We start from the raw sequence: 16,274 nt of genomic DNA, 5'->3' as shown, positions 1-16,274 counted from the left end.
CGTGTGAAAGATGGCCGACCTTTCTCCAGGCCCGTGATCTCCACCGAGAGTCGTGACGGGGGGATGTTTTCGACGGCCGTCACCCAGTCCTCTCCTGCCTTCTTCACCTTCTTGTACTCCACCCGAAACGACTGGATGGGGAAGCCGCGGTTACCGCGAGGAATCCAAGTCACGTATGCCGACGTTTCCGTTGCCGTGGAGACTGTGGGTTTGTCAGGGGCTTCCGGAGCTGCATTGAAGAATTGACAGTGTCAGATGGAGGACAAGGAGAGACACCAAACCCCAGGACAACTCTGTAATTATGACAGCGGAGGAAAAACATGCAACATGCAGCACTTACTGAGAGCTCATCCTTCAGATGGAAAGGAGAAAGAGATTGAGAAATGTCTATGTTAGTCAAAAGGAGAATGGTTAGAAGTTCAGAGTCTTGCTGATTATTAATATATTGTTCTAGCTGTTTTAGCATAGGTGATTGTTTTAGTAAGTTTAGTTAATTGGAGGTAATATTTAGAAGAGGAGAAGTACAAGATTGGACGGATACTTACGAGAGAGGCTTGGTGAAGGAACAGCGGGAGTTTTAGGAGGGTCGATTTGTCCTTTGCGGCCTTAAAACAGAAAAGCATCAACAGTAAGATCAAAGAATTGTTTTTCAGCTCTATACAAACTTTATTAAACCCTTCTCCAGAGGACAAACAGCCCCTCTTTGGACTATTAGCACGGCTTTCGAGCTCATCAACAAAGTCAGCATGTTAATGTTTGCCTTCGAATTTGTTGAATACAAATTTACCTCAATAAAGTTTTGGGAGAAAAAAAAAAGGAAAAATCTGAATGCTAGCCTGCTGGCAATGACTCAGCTGAAGTTCTGTGTTAATGTGTATTATTGTGTGGCTGAATGAAAGAGGGTTTGTGATGTTCTTTTGTTTAAGGAAATGCAAATGTTTTCATAAAATGTGCAGTGACAATGAAGTTATTCTGTTGTGTTCTATTACAATGAGGATGTTTAACATGTTTGTTGTTAGCATGCTAAGATTTGCTAATCAGCACTTAACATGTGCTATTAAAACTAAATGTAAAGTAATGAGTTAGTTAAAAAATTAAAGGGTTGGCAATGTGATAATTTACATTTTTAATCGCATTTAAGAAGTTACACTGTAATTAAAAGTGGCTGCCATATTTCATTTAAAATCATAACTGTAAGGGAAATTCAGGAGATCAAAAAGAGTCTCTCTCTGGGAACAATGAGTGTTTACATGATTTAATTCTTGCTCTATTTAAACAGAAATAAACATTTGAGGTCTGACAGAAGTTGCAGCCACATAGCCATGGCCCAACGGCCACCCTGCTAGCTTAGCTAAAAAAACAAAAACATGTTCATCTTCAAAAACTAACGCTGTAACTATACAGACATTGTACCTTTGCCAGTTCTGAAGGTCATCATGGCAGGTTGTCCCAAACCTGCACAGTTCTTTGCAGTCATCTCCACCTCGTACAGGCTGCCTGACTGCAGCTTGGCCAGGATGAGCTTGTGGAGGGCCCCTGAGATACTGCTGGAGGTCCACTCTGCTAGAGGGTCTCCCACCTGAGCGAGAGAGAATGAGCCATGAGTCACTTGTATTGAAAGTTGACAGGTTTTAGATAATATCATCGATACACTTTAGCAGTGAGCTGATGGCAGTACCTTTCTGTATTTGACCAAATACTCCAGCACGGGTGGTCCTTGCTCATGTCGGGGCCTCCAGGTGAGTTCGTAGTAGTCGGCCTTGCCGGTGTGCGGCTGGCTGAGGATGACGGGGGCTTCAGCAGGAAGGATATGTCCCGGCAGTTCAGAGCAGTCCATAGGCAGCATGGCCCCCGCGGCTCCCGGCCTCACAGGCGGCTGCTCCCTCAGGACTTTATCTGGGCTGAGAGGCCGGTAGAGTGAGGGCAGCCTCCCTCTGGATGAGATCCCTGCAGAGGAAAGACACACATCATGAAATCGAAAGGCCACAAATAAAAGACTCAAAGTCGTGAGGAATGATCAGAAGACTGACTTACCTGTTGACACTGTGATGAGGCGAGCAGAGGCCTGTGAGCTGCCCACCCCGTTCTCAGCCATGCATTGGTACAGTCCGTCATCCTGAGGGCCCACGTTGGTGACACGCAGCCCTTTTGAGGTGAGGCGGTGGCGAGGAGACGGCGCTAGAGGATGGGCGTTGTGGAGCCACATGACGGAGGGTGTGGGTTTACCGCGGACCTGGCAGATGAAGCGAACCGTCTCGCCGTACACAACCTCCTGCTGCTGCTGCTGCAGCTCCACCGTCACCTGAGGAGGCTCTGCAGGGGAGAGAAGAAGAGAAGTCAAGAGGCAGCTCGTTTGGAAGGTTGAATGTTTATGTTGGCATAGGCATGCCAAGGGTACAGACAGAAAGTTACTGTTTTTACCAACAAAAACAACAACTTCAATATTCAGTTACCATTTTGAGTCATTCTTTAAAGAAAAAATCCAAACATTCTCCTGTCTGGCTTTGACATCGAGAGGATTTTCTGCTTCTCTTAACGTTGTAAACACATTAGCTTTGCCCATTTTTCCCCCCGACTGTTGATCCAAAACCCAATTTATAAACCCCTCCTTGGCATCAAGGACATTTTCAGTTCCAAAAGTTTTAATTCCAGTGGTCAAAAATGAAAAAATGTTCCTTATATACAATTAAGAAAAACAGAAAATTTACTGGAACCAATTCATGTTTGACATCTCTCACTTGATAAACGAGCGATTTGTTTGATCCATTATTAAAATAGTTAAAGCTACAACTATGCCACATGTGTGTGAGCCTGTGTGTGTGAGTTATAATACAATTATGCATGTGTGGGTGTGTCTGAAGGCTGGATGACAGCGAGTTGAATAGAGTGAGGCAGGCAGGGCCAAGCCAGCTAGTTGATGGTTGGCTGCTTGTGAATCAGGGAAAGACGGAGCTTATTACAGCCACAGCAGCTCTCTGGCTTTAATTAGAGCCAGCTGCAGAGAGACAAGCCCTCAACACACACGCTCACACACACACACGCTCACACACACTCACAGAAAATCGCTGTAAAAACAGTCATCCATAACCTAGACATATTCAGTCAAGTCCTGCTACAGAAAACAGAACACTGTCTCCACAAAGTCTTTCTTAAAAAGAAAACACCACCCAGGCTTCTCACACACGGAGTCAGTGTAATTATTAAATCTAAGACACAGAAAAAAAAACTACTGATGCAGGACTCTCAATATGATTTCATGTTTTTGTACTTTGTAAAAATGTCTAAAGGTCTCCTAAAGACTTTTTAGTATGTCTGAATGACTCTGTCTACATTACATACTCTGCAAGCTAACTCTGTTTACTATGAAAAGACACAACAGGAGCCATAATAACAAAGTAAAAAAAAAACACATGAACAACAAAACAGCACACTAAAACAACTTTCCCTGACTCTTCTAGTTGACTCACCGAACACTTGTACGTCATACAGCACCGTTGCAGTGCTGGCCGAGCCGATTCCATTATCGGCCCTGCAAACGTAAGTGCCCGAGTCACGCTCGCCCACCGCGTCGATCAGCAGGTTGCTGAGTAGAAAGCGGGTGTTGTTGTGGGAGCGCAGGTCCTGCCCATCCTTTGCCCACCTGACCTGCGGCGTGGGGATGCCACTGGCGACGCACTCCAGCACCAGCCGCTGGCCTTTGGTCACCATGATGGAGCGAGAGGCTGGAGGGTAAATGATGCGAGCTGCTTCTGAGGTGGAGCCTGGGAGAGGTGAGGACAGTCGAGGAATCAGTACTCAGAAAGAGTGTGCGCCCTTCTCAAATTACTCTACACACTTTGATCCCTGCCTCTGAAGAATGTTTGACCTTACTGGTACTAAATGTGGCCAACTAGTAAAAGTCTCACTGAACTAGTGATTGTCCCCTGAGCCCCCCATGTGACTACAGAAATAGTTACAATGACCCGTAACTTCTGTAAATCATTTTTTTTTTATTACAGTGAGCGATTTGAGAACACAAAATGTGTCAGAGAGGATGACTCACGGCGTATGCGCAGGCGGTCAGCAGAGGTGGATGTTTTGACCTCCTGAGTGATGGGGTTGTACGCAGCGCACTTGTACGGCCCCTCATCCTCCTGTGTGGCATTGGCGATCTGCAGGTTCCCTGACGGCATGATGAGGTAGTTCCCTGAGAGAAAAGAAGCACGCGTCAGCTCTCGCTCTTTGCACAAAGAAAACTCACAACTAAGGCCAGGTGGTAAAGGGTTAGCAATTGTTACAAAGGCAGGTGTGCAAAAAAGAATGAAAACAAAGATTAAAAATGCTAAACGTTTAAGTTATCAATATTTGTAGTTACTGAAATTCTATAGTGTAGGGTGTTGGGCAATTTTCAGAATGTGAAATAATGAAATACACACAAAGCATTTCCTGATTATTAAAGAAATAAATAAGCTTGTACATGATTCAGTGCAAACATTTGAATGCAGAGCCTGGTGAAAACTCAAGATAGCATGAAATTGATAGCCTAATGGTGAAAAAATATTCAAGTTAATTCATTATTATGGGCAAGAGACAAGAGAAATAACATCCATGCCATCCAAAAACTGTGTAATATGAGTATTTTATGACGTTTTATTGCACGTTTGCATTATCGTCAGAGACCACAGGGTGGCGCCCCAGGGTATCACTATGAACAGTCAGTGAGTGCCTTTCAATGTGGCGTTCATTTCCTCCGAGATAAGCTGCAGATATCAGTACCTACAGCTCCCAGGCATCATCAGCATACCATCCACAAACCACTGGAGCTTTTCTTCTTCTCTTCCAGGCAACTTAGAAGTAAATAGTTTCAAAAATAAACAACCGCATTCCCATGTTTCAACATTCTCCAGATAAAACGCTTATCACTGGTTTTATGATGGGCCAGATAGCAGGATTATAGCATTCCGGTAAATTATAAAGATAGTATGGGAATCAAGAGGGAAGCAGGCAAAGATTATGGGGAAACGCTAATGAACTGAAGCAGCCCAGTACCTTTGGAGGTTTCCAGCCACTCCTGTTTGACGCTGTAGCGGACCTGAGCCTTGGGCTGGCTTTCCGGGAGGTGACATTCGATAACAGCCGTGTTGCCTTCGTCCACCTCGATCTCCTGCTGGTCATCGGGCTCAAAATCCCGCAGCTCTGGAAAACACGCAGCCAAGGGGAGAAGTCAGTTTGCTGCGACACAGTTGGGCTTTCTTTCATCACGCTAATGCGCAGTGTAAATCACATCCAACAGCACATGTATACAGTCAGTCCTCAGCTTTAGAAGGAGAAAACCACAGATTCTGAGCAATAATAAACTGTTGTTTCCATATTGGATTTCTCTCACATCAGCTTGTCCTTATTGTATGAAAACTACACTCTGTTCTCTTTGAAGGCTAAACCTCATCTTCTCCCTTTGAGTCATTTCTGTCCCACTGTTTTCCTCAGCACGGATCTGAGTAAAGTCACAGCAGTTTTGCTCTTTTACTTTTCTTTTTTACGTCACTCTGGATAAGCAGAGAAGTGGCGTCTGTAACATTCAAGTAGGAGTCATTGATCCTGTCAAACATTATACTGTGACTGGAGCCGGTTCAGATTGTGTGGGAAAGGGGAGTGGGATTACTGAGGCCATGTGCTGCGACTGTGTCCCGCAGACACACAGTCTGCACAGCACAGACACTCATGAGACCTCTGACCCCTAACTCCCCCACCCCCCACCCCCCACCCCTCCGTCCCTCAGCGGCCTGGAGGCCTGGCCACGGGGTCAAAGGTGAGAGGTGTCCGTGCTATAGAGTTTCAAAGAAAGATATGCAGTTTTGGCTTGGGAGGAAACAGCATAACTGGGCTCTTAAGAGGGGGAGACAAAGAAAACCCCCCCAAAAAAATAACTTAGCAGGGGGGATGTTGCCATTTTATAGATTTGAGGCAGAAGGAAAAGGTGACTGAGAAAAGGGGAAACCAGTACAGGATGGTGGGGGGGGGGGGGGGGGCAACAACTAGAGACATTTGTCATGAGGGACTCCAAGAGTGAAATGAAAGATAAATAAAACCACTACAGGAACGTAATTAAACGTCTACCAGCCTTTGTTGATTTATTCCTAACAAACATGGCGTCTCTTCATTCTTTCCAACGCTGCTATAACTGCTGTGTTTTTCTTGGACCGGCTGCTCTCCCTCTCTCTAGCAAGAAGCTGCTAGTACACACGGTCAGCTGATGAGACTTTGTATACAACTCCAATTCAATAAGTAACATTTAGTTAAGGCCTGTTTCTACTGATAAAAGACATCAGAGAGATTTAACCAGCGCACTGAAAAAACACCTTCCCTGATTTATTTAGCACTCATGTTGGACCTCTGACTCTGTCTGTGTCTGAGGGGGGGGGGGCTTTAGTGGAAGAAATCAGAGACAAAACACACACACACACACACATACATACACACACACACACACCCCTCTGACTCTTTTTTAACTCTTTTTCTGAGAGATGAGAATCCCAGCCAGAACATGTCAAGCTAAGTGGAGTGTGTGTGTGTGTGTGTGTGTGTGCATGTGTGTGTTTTGTGTTAGGGGGACCTTGGAGAGAGACCGTGTGGCGCTCCATTTGCTAAATCAATCAGGTGTTGTTTTTACAGCCAACTCCCTCCCTCCCTCCCCTTCTGACTCCCCCATACATCCACCCATCCCACCTTCCTCCTCTTGCCCGCTTCTCCCGAATTCCTTCAGTTACACCTTTTAACCCCCCTGAAAAAAAAAAAAAAAATGCCGCCCAACATTCTTTACAGGAAGAACCCTGCATGGGTGCATCTCAGGTGTGTGCGCACTGTGCATGCATGTGCTGTGTTTCTGTGTGTGTGTGTGTGTGTGTGTGTGTGTGTGTGTGTGTGTGTGTGTGTGTGTGTGTGTGTGTGTGTGTGTGTGTGTGTGTGTGTGTTCGTGCGGTAGGGATGCAGGATTGATGGTATTCATAAAGAGAAGCAGACCTCCCGCACCAGCAGCGCTTGGCAAAGCCGACTTGAAATATTTCAAGAGAGACAGTGCATTCATCATCTTTATGTGGAGCAGCAGGAGGCCCGTGTGTGTGCGTGCGTCTGAATTATAACATGTTTTTGCAACGTGTTGTGCGTACACGTTGTGCAGATACATGTCTGTTTTCTGCACAGAGGGGAGGTGATTGTCTGCACAAGAAATCCAAGCGAGGAGCTTTTAACTTCTGCCAAAAAAAGAGCAGATCCTCCAGAGTCGGATAGCGCGGAGGGTCTGGATTCAACCTATTCTCATCCCAAAGAACATGTGCGTACAACTAAGAAGGCTCACATGGAGAGACAGGCACGTACACACTCCCCGCGGAGCAATTCCTTAGGCACTTTGGGGGATGGCCGTGTAGGAGAGACCGTTATTAAATTAGAGACGTTCTTTTTTGTGGGGGTTGGCCGAGTGAAAATTTCTACCTCCGCATGAGGTTATCGCCACCATTTGAACTATCACTAACTTTTTACTGCCATTGTAACAAAAAAAAGGAAAAATACTAAACATGAAGTTGATGATGACAAAAGAGGAGGGATAGTAAGAGATAATGAAAGGAGTTTAAAAGGAGAGAAAGTGACAGGGTGAGGAGTGAAATGTGTGAAAGTGTGTGTGAGGCAGTGAAGGGGAGACGGAGAATGTGACATCACGTCTCGTCTTGTGTGAGGATCTTGTCTCGACGCGCCTAAAACACCTCCATTTTCCCCGGCTATCACATCCCTGAATGTAAAACAATACACTGAACAACACCCTTCTTCTTCACCTAATGGTGTATCCTCCGTCCATTCTCACACACACACGGCACCCTTATCATTCCCCCAGCCCTCGAACCAATTACGGGGCCATAATTTCTACGCGAGCCCCGCTGTCGGGCCCCGTGGAGAGGAATGCGGTGTTGTGGGGAACAGAGGGGCCGATGGAAGCAGGGGGGGGCCCCCAGCCTGCCTGAGTCCTGGTCCCTCTCCACAGATCTGAGCAGCCCCCGGCCCGAGTCCCCTCCATTCCTCTGGTTCAAGTTACACAGCTACAGGCCCCCCTCTCGGTCCCATGATGCATATCAAATATAACCCCGCACACTCAAGACTACAAAAAAACACCAGCAGTCAGAATAATTCACTTTAGCTGCATTAGATGAATATGACACCACACAAAAGCAGCTGGCAGTAGCAGTAACAGTTGATTCAACTTTGTTAATACACGACTCAAAGCAGTGGGAGAGTACAAAGTGTTCTGTATTGGTTAAGATTTAGAGGTAACAACCGGTACAGATATCAGTATTGGTATCATCCTCTGTCATGGACGACAGGCGTTAGGTCAATGCATCAATACCACACCATAACTTATTAGCCCAAAAGATTCAACTGATTTCACATAAAGCATCATGTGAGAAAAACAAACAACTGAAAGTGTTACTTAAAGAGCCCATATTCTGCCCTTTTTGGGGTTCGTATATTTAATCTATGTACCTACTTTTGTACGTTCACAATAACTAAAGTTCGAAAAAAGTGTCTGTTTCATGTACTACTGCTCCTCCTTGCTCCCTCTACGCTCTGAGTCCGTCAGCTACACTCTGCTGAGCCCCCACTGTTAGACCCCACGTGGACCAAGTCTGCTCTGATTGGTCTGCCGATCCGCTCTGTCGTTACTGGTCAGTTGCTCAGCACGCGTCTCGGAAATTTCAACATGAGCTGCAGGGCTTGCCACAACGAGCCAATGGGCTTAGATCAGTGATCTCACACTGACAATGACGCCGCACTGACACATTTTTATCGAGGGGGGCTAGAACCGAGCGTTAGGTGCAGCTAATGCTACAGCTAACAGGAGGAGGTAGGAGAAGCCACGTTTCCGCAGACTTTGAATTTTTGCACATAGATGTGCCTAAACATGCACAGGACACTTGGAAAACACACTAAAGGGCATATAAAACCAGAAAAAGCAGAATATGGGACCTTTAAGTCACAGATAGATAAATGTCAGCACTAAGTGTTGTATATTATTTAATTCCACTCGGTGCTCATCATGGACAGGACTTATCATCGGTGTCTTAATCCGTATCAGGAAAACAAAAAAATGGTATTGAAGCATCTGTAACTAGGAGATAATGAAGTCAAGTAAAGAAAGTGACAAACCATAAAGAGGCTCATTTGTTTGTGTCTGAGCTTAGGGTGTTTACTTACTAGCAGCAGTGACGTTGGCTGGCACACTGGCCAGAGCTCCCGCGCTTGTGCTGGCCACACACTGGTACCTGCCCAGGGTCAGGTTAGACAGCGCAGGGATGAACAGGCTGTTGGGTCCCAGGACCACACCCAGATCTCCGTCCGCAAACTCCTGGCCGTTGAGGCGCCAACTGATGTTGGCAGAGGTGGGTCGGGCACTGCAGCGCAGATTCACGCTGCCGCCCAGTTTCTGCACCACGGACATGGGCTCCTCCGTGAACATTGGCACCTCATCTGAAGACAAGTTGTGCAAAACAGTCAGACACAATACTATGACTACATAAAAAAAATCAGCTTGACCAGTTACTCCACGTCAAACAGTGCTCAGCAAGGTGATAGCTTATGACGTACATGCAATTAGACGAAACAAAAGGAGCTCCTGTGTGTTTGTGTCTCAGCTTTACTGAAATTTAACACTGTTCTAATATTTTCTGGATTTAGTAAAAGGTTTATAAAAAAAAAATTGATTCTTGAAGGTCTCATCCAACCAATCACAAACTCCAAAATTAATCACAATGTCAGTCCAAGAAAAGCTTTGTTGGAAAATGACTTAAACACTAAGAAATAGTTTGCCAATAAATCTTTTTTTTCAATCAACTAATCAATTCAAGAGCTTTCTGTTCCAGCTCCACACAACACTTCTTTTCTTTTTCTGTTTTTTTTTTTTTCTTTGGCTAGTACAGCTCATGTGAACTACCCACTTCTTCATTTCAAATAAACTGCTGTTACTGCTGCCAGACACGTAAAACACCTCCCACCTGTGACTGAGCCAGAATATTTAGTCCCTGGCAAGACTTATGGTGCACCAGGTGTTATAAAAGACTCAAGTAAAGTCATTTATAAAGTCAGCATTGGAGTCGATAGTAATGTACGTTTCAGGGAGACTTAATTGGAAATGTTCAGATTTCATTTTACAGATTGTTCCATTCAGCAACCCAGTTTTTAAAATCTCTGTTTGTACTCACCAGTGACTGAGGCGCCGCTCTGCAGACAGCATAGTAGTACTGCACCCAGAGCGCACAACACTGGAGCCCTTCTCTTTTTCATCCAAGGAGTCCAGTCTCTCTTTCCAGACATCTTCCATACACTGCCCCCTGAAATACACACAGAGAAGAAGAAAAAAGGTCAGAGGGTCATTTACAGAATCTGTTCACTCTAAACAAACAGAATAAACCACTTTCTTCTGACTGAAACAAACACACAGCCACAGAAGTCCGTGGAAAACAAAACCACCGAAACACAACTACATCATCCATCTAAACAATCCATCTCGATCCATACAAAAACGTATCTGACATACACACACGTACACAAACAGGCAGACGTTAGTGAAACACAACCCGGGCAAGGCGCTGCACTCTGCAGCACCCTCAGCAGCAGAAACTTCAGACACAAATAAAGCCTTTCTTTTCTGTCAGCCCCCATCTCACTTCTGACCCCATCTTCCCCGCCTGCACCCGCACCCATCCACAGTGCGCTCATCAAAGGGGCGCCCTCATTCTGCGGGCCGTAACCCGAGCCATCCACCTTCCCGCTCAGGTGTAACCGATACAGGTAGAGGGTCCAGGAGGAGGAGGAAGAGGGGGAGCAGGAGGAAAGGGGAAGGGGAAAATACACAGGGTGCATTCAGAGTTGGGACAAAGAACAACTAATGAGGGGCAGGACGTGGAGGGCATGGGGGAGGGAATATATACCAGTGGCGCGGGGATGTGTGCATGAGATGGAGGAAGTATAGTTTGGGTAGAAAATGGAGAAGAGGATGGTTAACGGTCAGTCTATTAACAGTTAATGCGGAGATGGGAGATTTGCTCTCTCCCTTGTCGCCTGCTGCCAAGTTTCCCAAATTCTTTCCTGTCAGGTTAAACTAACAACTTCCCGTCAGGATGAGGAGGGTGGTCCTGCAAAAAAAAAAAAACTGAATCTCTATTACTCCCACCCGCTCTCATACACATGCATGTTGCTGAACATGCACAAACTCAAGAGCATCCTGCGCTGATAAAAGTAAAAATGGAAGCCCTCAACTTTCTCATACATACTTGTCTTGATCTTATTTTGGCAATGGGATGATTAATGAAGTCCGGAGACGAGGGACTGCTCTAAAAAAAACACACACACACACCCATAAGAGGCCAAAAGCAGGAGAGACAGAGAGTGGAAACTCTTGCAGCGCACCTTCATCATCAAATGGCAGCAGTGAAAATGTTAAGCTGCCTGGCACGTTTATTGAAAATGAGTAACGCAGCAGGCCGTTGGAAATAACACTGTTAACTTTTCCAACTGTCACACACGGCCACACCATGGCTTCATTTTAATTGCACATTTTGAATGTGTGTAAACAAATTTCACATCGTTAATTCTCAGGACATGAACGGCAATTTACAGAAAGTCCCCAACTCAAACAAATACAGTGCAGGGAAATCCCTTTACACATGGTTTACTATGTATTGAAGCTGCTTTGTCTGGCTTCCTTGACCACTAGGGGCAGTAAAACGGGCCGTACACATTAATGTGAGCTTAATGGTTCATTCCATTTGATCTCATAAATACCTCATCAGACGCACCCCCCCGCCCCCTGAAGCCGGAACTACGACTCTGAAACTTTGAGGAACTTCAGTGGCCCAAGCTAAAATCCAACATGGCTGCTACATGCATCGACAGTGAGGTTTAAGATGTAGACTATAGTGTTTATTTACAACTTAGTTTTGCTTTTGGTTTTTTTAACAATCATACTGATCATGCAATTTGTATCTATGGACATGTTGTCACAGACACACGTCCTTGTTGCTTGTCCGACTTGTTGCCAACTTGTTACTAGAACGTGGATTTCCTCTAGACAGTCTGGAGTGACATCTGACTTTCAAGGTAAACGAACGCACCAAAAGTCCTTTTCTCACTCTTCTTTAATCTCTGTTTTGGTTGCCAGGAACTCCTAAGGGAAATATCTGGATATTTAGCTGCTACGTGCTCCTCCTCATTGTTCAATAGCTAGCATAATAAGCCCGCTGACTTTGAAATGTGAAATGTGAATCATTAGCTTGCTACAGCTACAAACAACAGCACTTAACATCCAACAGTGCAGTGCTAGCAAAGAGTTGTGTTAATCCAAGCTGGAGAAATGACAGAAAACAACAAACAAAAGAACAAAAATGTAATATATTGAGGAAAAGACAATGTGATTTGTGTGATACAGTCACTGCATCACTGTTGCCAAATAAATATAGTAGAAATAAAAAGACGCTCTAAACGTGTCATCTTGCCCATTTAACGCTGAGAAATTGACATTGATAAAAGTCAGACAGTGAGGATGATGTAGAACAGCAGGAAAGAGAAGTAAAGAGATGAAGCGTGTACTTGACTTTTTAGGGGCATTTAATATTCTCCATTTTATCAGACATCGTGATGTTTGATTGCTTGCAAAATGTCAATTATCCCACATCTGCTGTATTGTGATATTATCAATACTTAGGACCATGTATCATATCTTATTGTGAGTTAACCTGCAATCCCCACCTCATAAATCAGTGTTTTTGACATGTTTACTTTATCCCGTTGGTATCAGGGGAGTTTTCAGTTTTGACCAAGAACAAAGTCTCACTGAGACAAAAATGCTCTTGGCCCATCTATAATGGTGGGAATTTGCTTTTTCTCACTTGTGTTATTGGGAAAAAAATGTAATGAAAGAAAAATATATTGCAGGTTTCAGGGGTAAGTTGGAGCCCCTTAGCTCGTTGGTCTAGTAAGAGAAGCCAATCAGTAGAAGGCTCAACCAGTAAACACACAGCAAGCTACTGTTGAACCAGGAGCAAATTAAAGCTGAGAGTTTGTGGCCTCTGAGGCTGCTCGCTATATGTACATGACTCGGGACAGCTGCCCATAAAAGACACACATACATCTGTATGGAGCACCTGTCCCAGCTGTGAGGACTCTAACCGTAAACCACAGCAGTCTGCCAACTGGACACAGCGGGACACACTGCCTCGCCAATGAACACCTCTTACATGTCAATTTTTCCTGTATGCGAGACAGGAGGAGAGACAGGCACAGAGATAAAACTTTATTATAATAGCGGTTTGAGAAGGCTCCTCATACATCATCACTCCCTGAAAAAAAAAAAAAAACAGCCTCCCTCCTCTGAGCGTGTCTGTCTGTCTGAACCATTAGTCAGCCGGGTCCTGTGTTTGCTTAGCGGATACCCTGCCTCAAGATGAAAAGTTGGCCTGACATCTATGTCCAACGTTTTCCATCCATCCGTCCCGGAGAAGACACAGGCAGAGAGAGCGGGAGAAGAGCCTCCTACGCATCAGTGAGACTGATAAAAAGCAGAGCAGAACACACAGACAGCTCCCCTAAATCAAGAACCCAGAGAATGTGTGTGTGTGTTAGTGTGAGCCCGGGACTGTTTTGATTCAGTCAGGAACAACGCTGCGTGGCACAACACTTTGTGGGAGCTGCTCTGTGGTATTAAAACATATTTCAGTGACAGTGGAGTGGAGGAGAAGTGTGTGAACTGCTGAAATCTGCCAGTTATGAGCAGAAATATGATGAGAGACGAGTCGAGCTGTTCCTGTTACCGGTGATGAGGTCCTGATGATGGACTACAGTGAAACAGGACTTTTCTTTAGACTTGGGTCCTAAAAGATACCCCTTGAATATCACTTTGTTTTGCACATACAACAATTTTGTATAAATCATGTTACACATTAATTCATATATTTTACTGGGTTACTCACTGATATAAAAAAATATATATATCCAATAGAAGTCTGTCAGATATTTCAATCCATCAAAACCATTAATACTAAAGTTATGCCAACTTAAATAATTAACTTTCTCTTCTCATTTTGCCAAATCAAAGCAAAATTCAACAGTATTCAACCTCTGAAACGGGGGGGGGTTTAATTAGAAATATGCAAAGACAGTTTTTTGACACTTAGCCATTATTTCTACAGCAGGTCTTTGCCCCGCGTTTGCCTTAATTTAAAGCGTTTCAATGAAGTGTTCCGTGCAGGTTAGCATTGGTAGACTAGTGGCATGACGAGTTTTTGCTTTTAAAGGACTTAGAACTTGACTTGTCCTGAAGGACCTGGTACTTGACTTCGACCCAACACAAAGTAAACAGCTCTGACTACAGGTGTGTGTGTCCATTTTTGGTGTGTATTTCATGTAGAGGACTTGAAGGGGGTGGGGGGGGCAGAACCAGTTAAGCGTTCCAGCTTGCGGCTGTAGTGTGCAGGCATGCATCATGAGTGTAGGTATGCAAGTGCCTTATATGTCGCTGTGTGAGAGAGTCACTTGACAGAAGTTCATTGTGAGCGTGCTAAGTAAAGACACCGGGGCCCCTGTTCTACGGAGCCACTGCCAGTTCCATTGTCCCCCTGCCTCTGTGGATAAATTCATTTTGACAACCCTGCTAATTGGATAAAACCAGACTGGAGCCTCCTCCCCGAGCACTCACATTCCATCTGCTTTCTGGCATGAAGAGGACACACGGGAGGGGAGGGGGGGGGGGGATGAGGGTGGAGGTGGTGGAGTGGTGGCAGGATAGGAACTCCTTCTGAGGAGCTGAGCTGTTGAATATTTATCACCTCCCCAAAGTCCCCTCCCTCTCAGAGTTTTACGTCTTTTTACACCCCTCCTCCTCCTCCTCCTTCTTCTTGCCTCGGGGTTCTCCAAACACCACAAAGCCCCCCCCCCCTTTAGATAAACACATGCGGTGTCAAGTGTGAGGAGTGCCGGGGATTCAAATGCCCCCGCTCGGGCCTGCGGACCACAATGCCATTCTGCATAGCTGCCATGCGGGAGGCCGGTTGCCCTTGACGACGCTAACAGGCAGAACGCACCTTAATAGAGTGGAGAGTCATTGTAAAGCAGTGAGCCGGCGCACGGACAAAGACCCCGTGGACCCCTGGAGAAAGGGGAGACGCTACTCTGAAGGGCCAGGGGAAGAGCTGATGGGCCCCGCTCAATGACCAAGAGTGGGGGGGGGGGCTACATGACCAAGAGGTTTGAGAGTTTGAGGAGCAAGAGAGGGAGAGGAAGAGGAGGAGGGAGAGTTAGTGCCGTCATGGATTGATGTGAGATGGGTGAAGGGGGTTTAGGAGACGGGGGGGGGGGGGGGGGGTTGACTGAGAAAGCAGAACGGCTACTTAAATTAATAGAGAGGATGTGAACTGGCGGGCGAGCAGGAAGAGAGAGAGCAGGGCCTCGTCAATAAGAGGGTGTGTTTAAGAGAGCGTGTGTGAGAGCGCCGCTTAATGTCCCAGCATATTTTCCCCTCACTCCCTCAATCTGTTCGCCGGGCCGCTTGGTCTGGCCCAGGTTTAAGCACAGTGCAGGAGGGTGAGGAGGGTCAACAAACAACAACAGCCCTGGTTTACCAACAGACCTCCACACAGGGGGAGGGAAACAAGACGGCAACAAAACAGTTTTATACTAAGAATACCGTTGTAGTGACGATTTGAACTCATCGCTCAACTGAACTGCAAAACTCAAAATCAAACTGTCTACAGGGAAGAGGAAGAGAGGATTGTAAAGAATCTTTAAATCTTCCTCAATCTACTCAAAAGTAGGTGAAAGGCATTGCAGGAAGGTGTGTCAGGTTCCAGATGCTTTGACTGATGACTGCTCTGTGACTCTTGTTTGGTTGATCTGGGTTTTGAGCCTGTAACTTGTGCACTGTGATGCTGCCTGTCGGGACACTCACACCGGTTTTCTTTGGTTAAATTAAAAAAAATAAAAAATAAAAAAAAATCTTTATTTGCAAGGGCAGCTACCAAACACTTAAATGGATGAATTCTCTTGAACATAACCAATGCAATTTTCCGGATCATAAAGGTGACACCTTGAAGTTTTGTGTCCAGAAAATATTCCATCTCCGTCTTCAAGTGTTAATATTTTCATTATCAATAAATCCGACCTCATTTTTTAAAATGTTTTTGATCTGTCGGTGTGAACAACATTACATAGTAGTTGGTTGTAATGTTTTGCTCAACCAGCAGTCAGAAACATGAAATAGC

General features: G+C 45.3%; 1 protein-coding gene across 2 annotated transcripts in view; it reads right to left on the bottom strand.

Moving 5' to 3' along the window:
• Nucleotides 1-16,274, bottom strand: part of boc (BOC cell adhesion associated, oncogene regulated) — a 29,050-nt gene that overhangs the window by 5,275 nt on the left and 7,501 nt on the right. For both annotated transcript variants that reach the window (XM_061064829.1, XM_061064828.1), the window contains exons 2-11: nucleotides 10,224-10,352; nucleotides 9,220-9,492; nucleotides 5,029-5,175; nucleotides 4,043-4,186; nucleotides 3,468-3,761; nucleotides 2,035-2,313; nucleotides 1,679-1,947; nucleotides 1,414-1,579; nucleotides 546-605; nucleotides 20-229 (exon numbers count right to left, since the gene is read on the bottom strand). In XM_061064829.1, the coding sequence (XP_060920812.1) occupies nucleotides 20-229; nucleotides 546-605; nucleotides 1,414-1,579; nucleotides 1,679-1,947; nucleotides 2,035-2,313; nucleotides 3,468-3,761; nucleotides 4,043-4,186; nucleotides 5,029-5,175; nucleotides 9,220-9,492; nucleotides 10,224-10,335 (1,954 nt within the window). In that variant the 5' untranslated portion in view covers nucleotides 10,336-10,352. The remainder of the gene's footprint in view (nucleotides 1-19; nucleotides 230-545; nucleotides 606-1,413; nucleotides 1,580-1,678; nucleotides 1,948-2,034; nucleotides 2,314-3,467; nucleotides 3,762-4,042; nucleotides 4,187-5,028; nucleotides 5,176-9,219; nucleotides 9,493-10,223; nucleotides 10,353-16,274) is intronic.

Source organism: Labrus mixtus, chromosome 19 (genome assembly GCF_963584025.1).
Source record: "Labrus mixtus chromosome 19, fLabMix1.1, whole genome shotgun sequence".
NCBI lineage: Eukaryota > Metazoa > Chordata > Actinopteri > Labriformes > Labridae > Labrus > Labrus mixtus.
Note: the sequence above shows the minus strand (reverse complement) of the source record. Positions and strands in the feature narration are given on the sequence as shown.